The 15,825-nt window shown below is 40.3% G+C and overlaps 1 protein-coding gene across 3 annotated transcripts in view; it reads left to right on the top strand.

Moving 5' to 3' along the window:
* Window positions 1-15,825, top strand: part of casp7 (caspase 7, apoptosis-related cysteine peptidase) — a 153,293-nt gene that overhangs the window by 100,809 nt on the left and 36,659 nt on the right. For all 3 annotated transcript variants that reach the window (XM_070876626.1, XM_070876625.1, XM_070876627.1), the window contains one exon: window positions 1,490-1,607. In XM_070876626.1, the coding sequence (XP_070732727.1) occupies window positions 1,492-1,607 (116 nt within the window). In that variant the 5' untranslated portion in view covers window positions 1,490-1,491. The remainder of the gene's footprint in view (window positions 1-1,489; window positions 1,608-15,825) is intronic.

The following is a 15,825-nucleotide window of genomic DNA, read 5'->3' as shown; positions in this document are numbered from 1 at the left end:
GAATGGAAGATGTGCCTCGTAATTGATAAAAATTGTTGGTAGGTGAGTGATTGGGGCTGGGGGTTGTGCATTGAGCAGTGTGTAAGGCTAATGGTGCAGTTGGTGGGAGACGGCTTTTGAAGACGCAGTCACTGACCTTGACCAGTGGGCTGTCATGAAGCTTCTTTGGGCACTGGAGCCAGGCTGGTGATGTAATTCCACATCCTTCTTTCTGGAGGGTCTCCTGGCCCTCTGTGGATAGAGGACATGTTTATACCCTGCACAAAGCTGGAGTTCTATGTGTAAGATCCTGGGTGCCCCTTTTCTGGCTTGCTGAGCCATTTGTGTTGGTGCTAAAGCGGTTTTCCCATTTTTTGAGGTTCGGAAGGGAATTCAGCTTTTAAGAGTTGAATGATCACTTTTAGGACTTCTTTTTAATTTTAATTTTTTTGAAAGGCAGTAAGGGCAAAAAATTGTTTTTTTTTCATTGCATTTTAATTTTTATTATTTCTGAATGCATTACCCCTTTAAATCGTAGCCCTTTTAATGGCCCGCAATTCTTTGCAAGTTCCACAACCTCACTCCCAGAGGCTGTGCGAAGCTTGAACGCCACTTCAGGACAGGAACTTCACCACGGAGGTCTCGACTATCGCCACCAAGAGAGCCACCAATTTCCAGCCCACGAGAAGAATGTTATTCTCCTTAGTGTTGCGGCCATTTTCAGCGGCCGTTAAATCCAGTTGCCTGTGACACCGGCAACATTCATGGCAAACACAAATTTCTAGGCCTATGTCCTGAGTATTATATACAATTCCCTGCTCTAGCTGAGTTAGCTTTGGAGGTGTAAATCTACATTCTACATTTAAATGACTTAATCTGACTAATTTACTTTTTTTTTGATAAACTTCCTGCAAGATTGGCGTGATTGATTTTGTTAACAATTGCTGTTTGGATATCAAATCAAGTTTGAATTATTTAACCATTAAGTGAAGTATATTAATGGGGGCATAGTTTAAGACTAAGACATCGCCCATTTAGAACTGAGATGAGGAGGAATTTCTTCTCTCAGGGGGTTGTAAATCTGTGGAATTCTGTGCCCCAGAGAGCTGTGGAGGCTGGGTCTTTGAATATATTTAAGGTGGAGATAGACAGATTTTTGAACGATAGGGGTGTGAAAGGTTATGGAGAGCGGGTAGGGAAGTGAGCCCAAGATCAAATCAGCCATGATCTTATTAAATGGCAGTGCAGGCTCAAGGGGCCAATGGCCTACTCCTGCTCCTATTTATTATGTTCTTATCCCATTGATTCCATCAAGGACTGGTTGGGCTGAATGGCCTATTTCTGTGCCATTTATCCTATGTAATCCATTTCTCAGAAGGTTAAATACAAGATATTTAAATAAATTTCAGCCTCAGTGATCACACTTTTCTGGACATTTACATTAAGTTCAGAGTTTAAGGATTCAAGTATGCTCAATAAATTATATTAAATGACTCTTGTCATACACTAGATATGGCTGAAAAGAAAGATGATCCCTCAGCTGTACCAGCAACAGAGGAAGATGACGAAGCACTGGGAGATTCCATTGATGCAAAACCAGACAGGTCATCAAGATTTCCAAATTTCAAGTAAGTTTTACATTTCCTGCAACTCTTGGAACAGGAACAGCACCAAAACAATGAACAATCAAAAATGCAAATTAGTATTCCCATCTGTGAGGTAGGGAGATTTCCTCTGCAACTTTAGAACTTGTAAAGCCTGTCAATTTTCCATAAATATTGACAAAAATGTAAATATTTATCTTTTGTGTGAATGGTGTGCTCGTCAAGGTGAGGAAGAAGAATGGAACGCAAAAATAACGTAGGAAAAAACAGGAATTTTTTTTTGAAAAGGGGGTGAGATAAAAGAGAAAAATTGCCACACTTAACAACAAGCATTTATATAGTGCCTTTAGCATAGTAAAATATCCCAAGGCGCTTCAATAAACTGACACGTCTGAGTTATACGTACATTAATGCACAAAGTATCATTAATACAATTGGTGAGCTAGCGACACAATGTGGTGTGGCTAGTATAATATAATAGCATTAACACAGACATGGCTTGAGCTAGGTCAGGAGTGGGAGCTACCAACATTCTTGGTTACAAAATATTTACCAAGAATAGGATAGCAAAATAGAAAGGCAGTCACTATTAATCAAAGGTTTCAGTACAGCAATAGAACCGAAGGATATTATAGGAGAAAATGCAAGCACTGAATTAAGGAGGAATAAGAAGGGAGTTGTTACTCAATTAGGAGATAGATCACCCAGCAGTGGAAATGAAATGGAGTAAGAGATATGTAAACAAATAATGGGAGACTTTAATTATCCAAAGTAGTCTACGCTAAAAATAATATAAATGGCAAAGAAGGAAATGGTTTTCTTTAGTGTACCTAAGACTGCTTTATAGATCAGTATGTTATTGGCCCAACAAGAAAGGGGGAAATGCTGGATCTAATTCAAGGAAATGAAGTGGGTCAAACAGGTAATGCAAATGCAGGGAGTCACGTAAGAAACAGCAACCGTAACAGAAATTCTTTTTGAAACCTTGAGGGAGCCAACTCATTTGATTGAGGAGTAATCAGGTGAGCAACTCACATGATTTAGAGCAGAAGGCCACAAAATGGAGGAAAATGGTGAAAGGACCCCATCACCCTGCAAGACTGAAAAATGCTAACTAATTGTTGGGAAGGAAAATAGTCTTGAAACGGAAACCAACTCTACATTTTGTTGAAATGATATTGGAACAGTTTCATACATGTGCACTTCGGCTTGTTATCTGCCTCCCTCCCCCAGCAGATCCACAGTGGGTAGAAGCAGAGAGCAACTCGAAGATGCACACAGGAAACTATGCCTGCCCATATGTGGGCAAGCAAAAGAGGTAAACATGGCTTCCCTTGCGTTTCCTGCCATTTGCACGTTTTTGAATGCCTAATGCCGGACCTGTTTGTTCGGCTCAGCATTCAGAGATGATCTGACCACATCCCTCTAATGCTGCACAGACTAGAATCTAGCATGTAGTAAAAGACTGTATCTTGTTGGCTTCTCTGCGTTGCTTTGGATTGTATGGAATCCAGAATAAAAATAGGAAAATCTGAAGCTTGCAAATAGGATTACAAGATGTCAGATATAAGCTTTGTAGAGCACTTATATGCCCACTTGATTAGTACCCCATCCACCACTTTCAACATTCACTCCCTCCACCACCGGCGCACTGTGGCTGCAGCGTGTACCGTCTATAAGATGCACTGTAGCAACTCGCCATGGCTTCTTCGGCAGCACCTCCCAAACCCACGACCTCTGCCACCTAGAAGAACAGGGGCAGCAGGCACATGGGAATGCACTCACCTGCAAGTTCCCCTCCAAGTTACACACCTTCCTTCATCGGCGCTGGGTCAAAATCCTGGAACTCCCTCCCTAACAGCACTGTAGGAATACCTTCACCACATGGATTGCAGCGGTTCAGGAAGGCGGCTCACCACCATCTTCTCGAGGGCAATTAGGGATGGGCAATAAATGCTGGCCACACCATCGACGCCCATGTCCCAGAACGAATAAAAATAACATTGTAGTTGCTAACATTGACACATAGGGTTGAGCTTTATTGAGAATTTCTACTGTTTTAGCATCCATTCAGCTTTCTTCATTAATTTTGTTCTTGCTCTAGAATAGATTTGATGGTATTGCCAAGCCAAAAAGCTATGTATATAAATGCTTGCTGAACTGTTGGAATAGAAGTGGGTGAGCAACATAAACCCATAGAGAAGCTCACAGAGGGAGATCATTCAGCCTATTGTGTTGGTGCCAACTCTTTTAGGGCAATGCAAAACTAATCCTATTGCCCTGCTCTCTCCCCTTGGCCTTTATCTTCCTCAGTTTCAAATATTTATCCAATTTTTCCCTTAAAAGAAGTGTCGGTCTCAACCTCAATTACTCTCTGTGGCAAAGCCTTCTATACTCCAACATCTTTCTGTGTGAAGAGATTTCTCCTGACCTTTCTGTCCATGCTCTTAATAACTATTTTTAAATTGATGACCTCTCATCACTGACTTCCCAACCAGACCAAGTTGTCTTCCCTATTTAGACTATCAGAACCCTTCAGAATTTTAAAATCTCCTCTTGGTCTTCTCTGCTAATATTGACCTGGCCAATATTTATTCCTCAATCAACATAACAAAAATAGATTATCTTGTCATTACCACATTGCTGTTTGTGGGATCTTGCTGTACGCAAGTTGGCTGCTGTGTTTCCCACATTACAGCAATGACTACACTCCAAAAGTACTTAATTGGCTGTAAAGTGCTTTGAGATGTCCAGTGGTCGTGAAAGGCGCTATAGAAATGCAAGTTTTTCTTTCTTTTACAGTGGAAATAGTCCCGATATCTTAATTTTCTATTCTTAACTATCGTGTCCTATCCCTGGTATCATCCTCACTTTTTATGTAGCTTTAATGTCCTTTCTATACTGCTTTGAAAAATTGCTTTGAAAAACTTCACACTGACATCTTGATCATGGTGATCTGCCTAGGAAGTAAAAACTAGATGATACTCCAAAAAGAGTCCCATATAGAGGGAATTCCTACTGCAGACATACAACTAGCCTGTAGGACACCTGAAAAGAGCTGCAGCTAGTGGGTAAAGTTTTTATTGGAATCCTTGGTTGGATGATAAGTATTGGAATGCACCATTAGAAACTGCAACAGCATATCGCCTTAATTAAAACATTTTTTAAATTCATGTGAACACCAGACACACGCATCTAGGATATTGATTAGAAGCCTGAAGTCACATTTGTACATTTTAATAACCTTTCTTTTTCCAGAACACCTCAGTTACTTTTGTATCTACACTGTCACATTCTGTTTTAAACCTACCCACCTTGTGCACTGGTAAAACCATTTTAAAATCTGATGCCTTGAGGTACCTCCTACAAGTCCCTCTTATTCTTTGCTTAGCTGCACCTAACAGGTTCACGTTATGGAAAATAATCAAGGGTTCTATTCAATACTTGTATCAATGATGCACAAGGTATGTGGGAGGATTTTTGAACTCCTTTCATTTGAGTATTCTGACCTAATTGCCTTGACTCTTGGGATATTTTGACCATTGTTCTGTATAGGATAAATTTGTCACAGTGTATCCTACCTGTTGTCTTTTTAAGGAGAGGTCTGGTTAAGCTGAAATGTGTGTGAATGGACTAGCCCAGCATGACTTTGTATTTCTGGTGCAGAGACCAGATACAAGGTTTAAAAAATAAATACATTTTAAACTATTGGTCTGGAATTCGCAGTGGGTAATAATGGCAAACTAACAGCGCTCACTTCAGGAGATAGTGCATGCACATCTAGACATCCTGAAGTTGCGGTCAGTCATTCACTGCTCCATGCTCCGACACTGACTGCGCTGTGACCCCCCCCTCCAATAGCCGGCAATCAATGTAATCAGTGAAACTGATGGAGACTTGGGCTTTTCTACATTAATGTCGCTGTTAACATAGAAACATAGAAAATAGGGGCAGGAGTAGACCATTTGGCCCTTCGAGCCTGCACCACCATTCAATAAGTTCATGGCTGAACATGCAACTTCAGTACCCCATTCCATGTTGGGCCTTGTTGGATTAGATGTAACTAGGGTTTTTGACCGCGTATTGACTGCAAAAGCTCTATTATGGCACTGAAAAACAAATTTAATTTTGTGGAGTTTCAAATTTCTCCATTAAGATAACAATTAAAATTTATAAGAAAAAGTGATTAGTTGCAAGATCTCTGAGATTATTAATCGCAAGCTTTCTTCGGGGTCAGCGGCGAACACTTTTAATTCGCCACGGACCGTAAATTCTAGGCCATTATAAACCACACTATATGATCTATTTATCCTCACACTGGGCCGACTGCAGTGGTGATGCTTCGCATGAAATGGTTTTCGGATGTTTTGCTTCATCTTGAGACAATGGCCATTGACGCCTCGTGATCTCCTTTCGTTTCCCTCCCAGACCCTACCTCGAATATTGTTACTTTTGAATCATCTTTGTATTTCAAACTTTTTTTTACGTACAAATAATAGGTGGGAGATATCATTCATTATTGTAACTTTGCCTTATATTGTGTCAAAAATTCCAAGCTGGTATTGAACAGTAATGTTGCTGTTAGCAATTTTCACTGACTACGAGTCATTGTACTATAAAGATTTTTTTTTGCAGTTGCCAACGCAAATTGCTATAATATTGAAGGGCATTTGCTTTTCACTTCATTAGCTTTTTAAATAGTTAATTTTGCTCGCAATTGTAAATCAGGAAAGTGGCATTTATAAGGTCAGTAATGTCATCTACTTGTGTCTGTCAGTCACATGTTGACAGTCCAGTCAGCATTATTAACCCTTCAATAGATTGAAAGGCTTTTTAAAAACTTTATCTCTGCAGTTTTTTTTAATGCATGGTACCTCCTCATGAGAGGAAAAAACTATATGTAGCCTCCCTACTTGATAAATTGGTATGACCATACATTTAAGGCTTTCTTCGCCCAGTTTACTATTGAGAAAATAGTCTCGATCAGCACTGTGATTGTCAGCAAAGGTGTAAGAGGCCTGGATGACCTCAGCAGGTTGTTAAGTCACAGTGAGCCCTGTGAATAGTCCTATAGAAAAGTCCAGCGTGACCTGCTGCTGACTCGTGGGATTTGTACATGTTGAATGGCCTCACTTGCACCATTATTCAGTGTCACACAGAGTAATGGTGGAGCATGACAGTTTTCTGGTCTGTTGCTGTTTCAAATAGCCGGAAAAAGATTTGCAGATGCAGAGTGGAGTACCAATTAATGTGGAATCCAGGTTCGTGATCTTAAACTTTTCAAGTGCGGTACCGATAACTGTGCTTCAGTTCATGTTAAAATTCTTTAAATGATACCGTGCAGCCTGTTATAAGCTGCGGCACACATGGATTCCTCTAAACAAAACTGAACTGAACTGGACTGATGCCAGCCCATAGTGGGGCCTGTGTCGGAAGGCCCTCCTCTCCATCTCTGTCTTGCTCACTTTTTCAAAATGAGATGAGCCTGGTCACATGCATCGTGCAGACACGTTGCCATGATTTTGCCAAATTCTTGTATTAAAATGGCGATCGACCGACCACAGCAGAACAATGTCTCTGGATTGCTCTCCTGAATGATTGCTCAACTGACAGTTTCTCAGGCGTGTTTTATGATTAGTAGGTTTTTATGATCTTGTTAATAACAAAAGTCCAAGTAACAAAGGAGTTTATTCAATTATGATTATGACTGTAAGGCTCATTGAACCTGAATTGGCTAACGATCTAGGGATAGGTTGTTTGAATCTATACACTGAGTTACTGAATGGTGTTATTTAAATAATTTGAATGTCTTGTCTTAAATAAGAATCAAGTTTTAGAAAATGTGGCTGCCACCATAATATTTCAAGGTCATTTAAACATTTTAGGGTGACCTGTTTTTTTTTTTAGTTACGGTTTTCATAGTTTCAGACTGTTTATAGATTAGATACAGGTACAACGTCTCAAATCCAGCAATCTCAGGACCGAGATTATTTTGGTTTCGGATTTTTACGGATTTTGGACAAGAAAATCAATAAAATCAGCAGCCTATCTTAGGCTTATTTGAATGGATAAGAGAAACTAGGGATGCAGGAAGTAGAATAAAATCTATTATTGTAAGGTAATTCTAAGGATAACATAATATGCAATTAAAGTACATTAACTATTTATTATAAATTATAAGCTGTACTGATGAGAGCTTGTTTGTTGAGGGCTGCTGGGTACCTTTCCACTTCTCCTCTGTCGCCAGCACTCCATCATTACTTGATCCAAATCATCACTTTTAGGCGTATGCATAGTTTTTCTCTTATTCATTTCTTTCTGAACGTCACCTTCTGCATAAAACCTCATCTGTTCTTTCTGTTTTTTTATATCATAAATGGTGGCGGTTCCGACACCATACTCCTCACTCAGTCTTTGCACTGACGCACCTCTATCTAATTTCTGCAGTAACTCCACTTTCTTGGCAATTGACAACAAATTATGTTTCCTCTTTGCACTATTACCCATTGGGGTATCTGTTGACCTTTTTGACATGGTTGCAATGGTAAGCAACACAAATTCATAATAAATCCCGCTATACATCAGAGTGTCCGAAGTGCTATGAGATATGCTACCGTGACAGATAAAGTACTAATGGTGGCATGGGTCGGGTCGGGTCAGGTCAAGGGTCGGGGTCAGTCGGCAAGGCTCGGACCGATCGCATGCCATTTAAAACATAGTGGCGAAGCCAATAACTAGTCCTGCCCATTGGTTTTTGGACAATAATTCCAGATTTTAATTTACTGAATATCAAATGGGATTTTCTCAAACATGTCCGGTTTTCAGAAAATTTCCGATTTTCGGACAACTGGATTTGAGACATTGTACCTGTACCAGTACCAAAAACCTTAAGTCTCACCTCCCCTTTAAAGGATATTATCCCCTTTAAGTTTGTCCACTTGAGCACTGGTACTCTTGATGATGATGATGAAGCACCATTTTCCTACCAGCAGGGGGTAATGCTGCACACAATACAATAGTACTGTCCTCTTAAAGGAGAGTATTTTAGATGAGGGAAGCATCTGGCTTTCGAGGCTTGGGTAGCTGTACACCGTAACTGTAGGGCTTGTACTTTGAGTGTCAATGTAAAGTCAACGAGGAGGTGCACTGTTCAGCAGGGAGGGGACGGTATCATCTCCAAAACACTCTGGAAACAGACTAACTTTACTGTGTAACGTGACACATTGCAGAGCCATCATGCTGAGTCTTCAAGGATCAATAAAGGAGCTCTTGAGTACAGATTTCACCATCAATCCATTACAGAAACTAGGAAGGATTTGATCGGATGCTAAATCGCCAGTAAGGTACAAATTCCCTTACTGAGTTTAAATTTTAGTCACGAAAATTAGTACATTTAACAGATGAACAAAGCCGAGAAAATAGAATTTGGAAAGATGCTCTGTATTACAACAGAATTCTATCTATTTATGGTATTCCACCGTGATGGCCGCCAATAGCATCTATTGCAATAAACCGGGAGCATCCATTTTGACCCCTGCTTCCTTCTAGTTGTGCAGTGTAGATATGGACTGTAGCAAATGTTGTCATATTTAATAGTTTTTAGTGAACATCTCCCATGTAATACATACAGTATTAAACACCGGAAAATTTAGATTTTGTCACAACAACAACTTGAATTAATATAGCGCCTGTAGCGCACTTCACAGGAGTATTATAAGATAAAACTTTGACACTGAGCCACCTAAGGAACAATTAGGGCAGGTGACCAAAAGCTTGGTCAAAGAGGTAGGTTTTAAGGAGCGTCTTAAAGGAGATAGAGAGGTGGAGAGGTTTAGGCAGGGCGTTCCAGAGCTTAGGGCCAAGGCAACAGAAGGCACGGCCACCAATGGTTGAGCGATTATAATCAGGGATGCTCATGATTTTCATAATTCGTAACGGGTATGATTTTCACAACATTCCAACCAACATTTTAAAGTGAACAGAATTATCAATATTTCTTTAAAATTATTTTATTTAGTTCCAAATCCCTGCTTTGGCCCTGAAATGTAGAACCATTGCAGTTTATCTCCTTGTCTTCTCTGTTCCTCATGAAGGAAGGCACAAATTCACTTGGATATAAGGAATTAGCAGCGTATTCTGTAGACACACGTGTAGTGCGTCAGTTGGGCTCAGTTCTCTGTATCAGAAGGTTGTGGGTTTGAGTCTCTCACGTGGACGCAAATGCGTCATTTGTGCTGGCACTTGATGCCAGTGTAGAAGCATTGCTGCGTTGTACAGAGTTGTTGTCACTTAAATGAGAGAGGTTATACTGAAATCCTGTCTGTTTGTTCACTAAAGATCCTAGCAGGAAAATATCAAAAGAGATGAGGGAGACCCCACCCCCAACCCCCTTGGTCAATAAAGCCCCCAAAAACTGATTCATCTCTTTACTGTTTGTGAGATTTTGCTGGTGGAGAATGGCTGTTGTTTTTGCTTACATAATAATCACTCCACTTTAAAATCTAATTGTGACGAGATCTTTGTGACATTACAGTTCTGGCATAAGATGCTGGATAAAGGCAAGTATTTTTTTTCTTCACATATTAACTGAGACTCGTCGGATGGCTGCATTATAAAAAGGATAACTGAAGAGTGAGCTAAACGTTTTAATAGCAAACATTTGATTTAGACCAAAACAAAGATAATTGCAAACTAGGTTCTGGATTACTTGGCACTTGAGGCTTGTATGATGACCACCAACAAAGAACTGCTCAGAGGTATCCAGATAGACTTGTGTCCCTTTCTGAGGTATCAGTACTGCACTACAAGTGAGTCTTCTGGTTATTAACTCAATAGATTCTACTTTTCTACCCACGGAATTTCCCGTCCTACCCACCAGCTGTACTCAATAGCAACCTCCTCCCTTCTGCAAAGGCTCTCACTCCCACAGCCAGCCACCAGAGAAGTGGATTTTTTGACCTCTTTACCTTAAGCTTAAGAAATCCTGCCCTCCCACAGCATTTTGTGTCTGGCTGTGGAAGCAAAAAATTGTCAAACTGAAGCTGCTTTCTGAAGGAAATCTACCTCCCAGCAGCCATTCTGGGTGTTTGTGCATATGTAAAGTGTGGAAAACAGGATGTGACAGCAGAACCACGCTTTCCGAGATTTGTAGTACAAAAGGTACAATATGAAAAGTATTGTATTTTTTGTAAAAATTGAGGCAGTTACAAGTTAGAACTGTATATCCAGTTAAATTGAAACTGAGCATTTCATCTTTAAAGAAATGCTTTAATCATTGCAATACATTTTCTAGCTAGATGTTTAATAAAAGTGTAATGATATACGGAATAGGCCTGGGGGACAATATTTCACATTTAAAGTGCTTACTATTTTCTCTACTTTCATTGTTGACATGAGACTGAATTATTTGCAGCTCTTCAGCATTTGTTCTCGTGTTTGAATTGTTGTTTCATAACTTTTAACTTTTACTTTCTGCCTTCAATCTATTTTTGTAGAATAGAATACAGTAGTATTCAGAAATATCCATAAACAACAACAACTTGTATTTATATAGCACCTTTAACGTAGTAAAACAGCCCAAGGCGCTTCACAGGAGTATTTTGAGATAAAAAAAATTTGACACCGAGCCACATAAGTATAAATTAGCTCATGTGACCAAAAGCTTGGTCAAAGAGGTATGTTTTAAGGAGCATCTTGAAGGAGGAAAGAGAGGCGGAGAGGTTTAGGCAGGGAGTTCCAGAGCTAGGCAACAGAGACACAGCCACCAATGGTTGAGCGATTATAATCAGGGATGCTCAGGAGGACAGAATTAGAGGAGCGCAGACATCTCAGGGGTGGGTGGGGGGGGCTGGAGGATGATTACAGAGATAGGGAGGGACAAGGCCATGGAGGGATTTGAAAATAAGGATGAGAATTTTGAAATCGAGATGTTGCTTAACCGGAAGCCAAAGTAGGTCAGCGAGCACTTGGTGCGAGTTAGGACATGGGCAGCTGAGTTTTACATCACCTCTAGTTTACCTAGGGTAGAATGTGGGAGGCCAGCCAGGAGTGCATTGGAATAGTCAAGTCTAGAGGTAACGAAGGCATGGATGAGGCCTTCAGCAGTGGATGAGCTGAGGCAAGGGCGGAGACGGGTGATGTTACAGAGGTGGAAATAGGCGGTCTTAGTTATGCTGTGGATATATGGCTCATTTCAGGGTCAAATATGACACCAAGGTTGCGAACAGTCTGGTTCAGCCTCAGGCAGAAGTTGCGGAATGGAATGGAGTCTGGCTAGGATATGGAGTTTGTGGTGGGGACCGGAAACAATGGCTTCGGTCTTCCCAATATTCAATTGATAGTGTAGCTGCTGCATGATATGATGTTTCTTAAAGTTGACGATTCCAGTCGAATTGAGATTGAACTATTATGCCTCACAATCAGTATTTAACTTGCTCCGTTTTGTATAATCAAAAAGGACTTTGATCATTCTGTAATTTATTTTGGAGCTATTCCTGCAATTAGCGTGAAATTATAGAAATTATTTACAACTCGCCCTTGTCAAAGTATAGCTGGTGAGAAGGCTTTCTTCAAGAATATTGGCCAAACCTTCAAGCTTCAAATCATAGAATAATGTGGCACAGAAGGAGGCCACTCAGTCCATTGAGTCTGCGTTGGCTCTTTCGAAGAGCAAGTCATTTAGTCCCACTCCCCCACTCTTTCCCCATATCTCTCCAATTTTTTCTCCGAGTATTTAATTATTCAATTATTAGACTACCCTTTGTGATTGGTGTCATACAGAATCTTAATTTAATTTGTTCCCCTGGAACGTTATGATGCCCATATTAACCATGGATCCAAGTCTCAAACTAGGGATTAACAAGTCTTTAGAATGGGAGACACTACCTGAGAGAGATAATTGGACAACTGGTGAGTCCAGACCTCTCTCGCATAAAATTGCCAGAGGTCTTTTGGTTGGGAACTGGTCTGTGGTATTGTCCGAGCCCAAGGAGGAGTAATATTAAACTGAGCAAAGTGGTGACTATCCATACTACACCATGATCATCAGACCAGAAGACCAATACAGTGCGTTGGGTAGGATTGATTTGGTGAGGCACTGCTCCATTGTCCCAACATACGAATCTGCTTTTGCACCATTAATAATCTGGCTTTGATAACTTGTATGTTTATGTTGCTGCAGGAGCAAAGCTGCCATCAATGACAAACTGGCAATGTAAGTGCAGCATTAAATTAATAACTTGGAATCTGTCTGGGCTGCATTGAAATCTAGATACCAGGCATGAAAACACATTGGACCATAAATTGCAGTCTCTCCGGGTGCGTACGATGTGCGCACGCACTCAAAAACGCCACACAAGTTCCAGATTTAGGCACGCAAAGCGCAGGTGCCGAAATCCAGCACTTGATAATTGTCAAATGTCTTTTGACAGATCCAACACATATGAAAGTAAAGGGCCTCCGTGGGCGGACATTTAGGCTGTTTGCCCAACTCTTGCCCAGCGAATGTCCTTAAAACTCTTAAGCCCGGTAACAGCAGGCATAAGGCCTGCTTTGACCAGCCTAAGAGTTTTAAAAGGTAGGAAAATTTAATTTTATCACTAATTTTTATATTAAAAACCCTGTCCATTAAGGTAAGTTTATTTTTAATCCGATTAAAACATTTTCAAAAAAATTTTTTTTTTCCTAAAACATTCAATTTCAGTTCATTTTAAATATGTGAGGTATTTTTTTAATTTGTGTTATTTCTGTTTTTTGGGGGTATTTTCATTGATAATGTGAGCTCATACAAATGGAACTCACTGTAATTATTAATGAGAATATTACATTGTGATTGGTGGTCCAGGCCCACGTGATCCCAGGATGCGCTTACGTTCCTGGGATGCATGGGCCTCTGTGCTGGGCTGTGCATCTAGGCCTCGGACCGGAAGTGTTTGTTCGTCTGGGACCACCGGGTACTTTCCTGAACAAAAATTTGTTCGGTGGCATCTGCTCTGACAGCAATTTTTGGCTCACTGTGTTAACCGACTTTGAGATTCAATCTTTAATTTCTTGTGTTTTATTGGGAATGTACGTACCGAAATGTACATACAGAAATATTTGAATGATATGCTTAAGTAAAATGGGTTATAAAGAGAATTTTTTGCAGCCCGTTAAAGTTATAAAATGTACTTGTGCCCTCATTCAAATTATAAGGTGCCAGCTATGCATTGGGTGATTGTTGCTGGGTGTGTCTTTGGTTGGCTAAAAAGCTGCATGCTTCAAACTGACATATTTGCATATGCTAAAGTGAAGATGTGTTACCGTAAGTGGACAATTAGCAAGCAGGAAGTTGTGCAGTTATTTCATTCCTGAGATGTTTAAGGTTTTTTTTTTTTGTCATACTGACTCCAGATAACTATACAAATATTATGCATATCTCTGTGTTGCTCCCTGTTGAATTAAAATGCCCTAATGCATAGTTTTATTTAAGTTGGCAAGCTGGCAAGCAACGTAAACAATGTGACCTGACTGGTAAGTGAGGACGTGTAGTATGATTCCTCTCGTATCAGCAGATATGCCTCTGGTGAATTCATCCCAATGCACGATCTCTATCCCCAAAATAAGCTCTCCATTTCAATAAAGTAAGCCTTTTCCCCCAAATAAAGTTACCCTAACTCTTAACGCTGTATCATATTTCTACTAGTACGACTGTTAGATTCCCAACACCGAAACTGAAGAGATTTAACCACTCAAGTGCGCCTGCAGCAGCATAACAGGCATTGAGGTGTTCCTAGTCTGAGCTCCCAGCAAAACACATATCCATGATTGAGAATGCTTCAATCAGTTTTCATAAGTCAGCTCTTTGTCATAGAGCTGTACATTGGACCTGAAATTGCCGTGTCTTCGACATTGCACTTTCAGAGTACAACATGCCATCGTATTCCCTTTGAAAAGCCCCGGAAATTGCAGGTTTCCATATGCGCGAAATCCGGAACTTGCGATCTGCCTTGACAGATCATCCGAACCCACTCAAATATAGTATTGCAGTACTGTCCAGTAACTGCCCATGCAGCTCTTGAAGACAGACCCTATGCCACCTTTTATCAGTGTGAGGGTATATATAAGGCTTAAATAAAACCTTTCAAAATCCAAAATGATGCACATCCACTTTAAATGAGTTTATGGAAATATTGGCTCGGATTAAGATTTATCAAATAATTACATTTTTATTGAGGTTGGTGCAATGAAGGGACTTATGAATAAAATTGCAATTCAGTACATTTTATAATTGATCGAATTCTGTACATTGTATAATTATTTGGGGATTCCATTGCATATCATTATGCAATTCTCTTTGTAAATGATTGCAACCGAATCCTCCTTTGTCATTGGATGACCTGGTCCACGTGATCCCAGGGACACTTCCTACGTCCCTGGGATCCATGGGCCTTTACGGAGGCCCGAGATGGCAACTCTTCGCAGCCTGGATGCCAAGAGGTAAATTCGTAAATGTTTCACTGGTCGGAGGCGTACTCTGGAGGAATGCCTCGACCGCAATTTCCAGGCCAGTATTTTTTTTGCTATAGGCAGTGTAGTGAGGTATTATTAAAAAAAAAGCATTCTAATAGTTTCTCTAACATGACTTCACATATCAAGTCCAGAAGTTTTCCTACCACATTCTCAATATTTGAATGGCAAGGTTTTTTCATATTTAAAGATTTGGGCCTCGAAATTCATCTCGGGCGGTGGTGAAAATTGGGTGGAGGCGGATAGACCGCCTGTTATACTCGGTGCCTGATAATTTAGTTCCATCACAGTCAATGGGACTGAATCTCAGGCGCTATGTATAGCCGGCAGCCAATCCGATACCGCCCGGTTTTCGCCACTGCCCAAGACGAATTTCTAGACCTTGATGTTTTTCCAATGGTTATTTCAACTTCAGTGTGGGGGTATTCCACTGTAGTTTAATAGCTTTTTGGAGGGTTTTTGTTCCAGTTTACACCTAAAATTTCTCCCCTCCTTTTTATTCTTTAGTGCAGAGACAAACTGAGCAACTCAGGTTTCTAAAACTGGAGAAAGACAATGGGGTGGATCAATTCCCTGCCTAAAGTAAAATTAAGTTTCAGGGACTTTTTTTATCCACTCAATGTTAAACAGTCTAAAAATATTTTCTGTCGTCACAAAATCTGTAATTGCTGTATTAACTTGCTGACGGGTTGTACAGCGAATAAAAGAAAAACAGTGGGTATAGTTTTATGGATTT

This window comes from Pristiophorus japonicus, chromosome 3 (assembly GCF_044704955.1).
Source record: "Pristiophorus japonicus isolate sPriJap1 chromosome 3, sPriJap1.hap1, whole genome shotgun sequence".
In the NCBI taxonomy this organism is placed as follows: domain Eukaryota; kingdom Metazoa; phylum Chordata; class Chondrichthyes; family Pristiophoridae; genus Pristiophorus; species Pristiophorus japonicus.
This window is presented reverse-complemented; position numbering and strand designations above follow the sequence as displayed.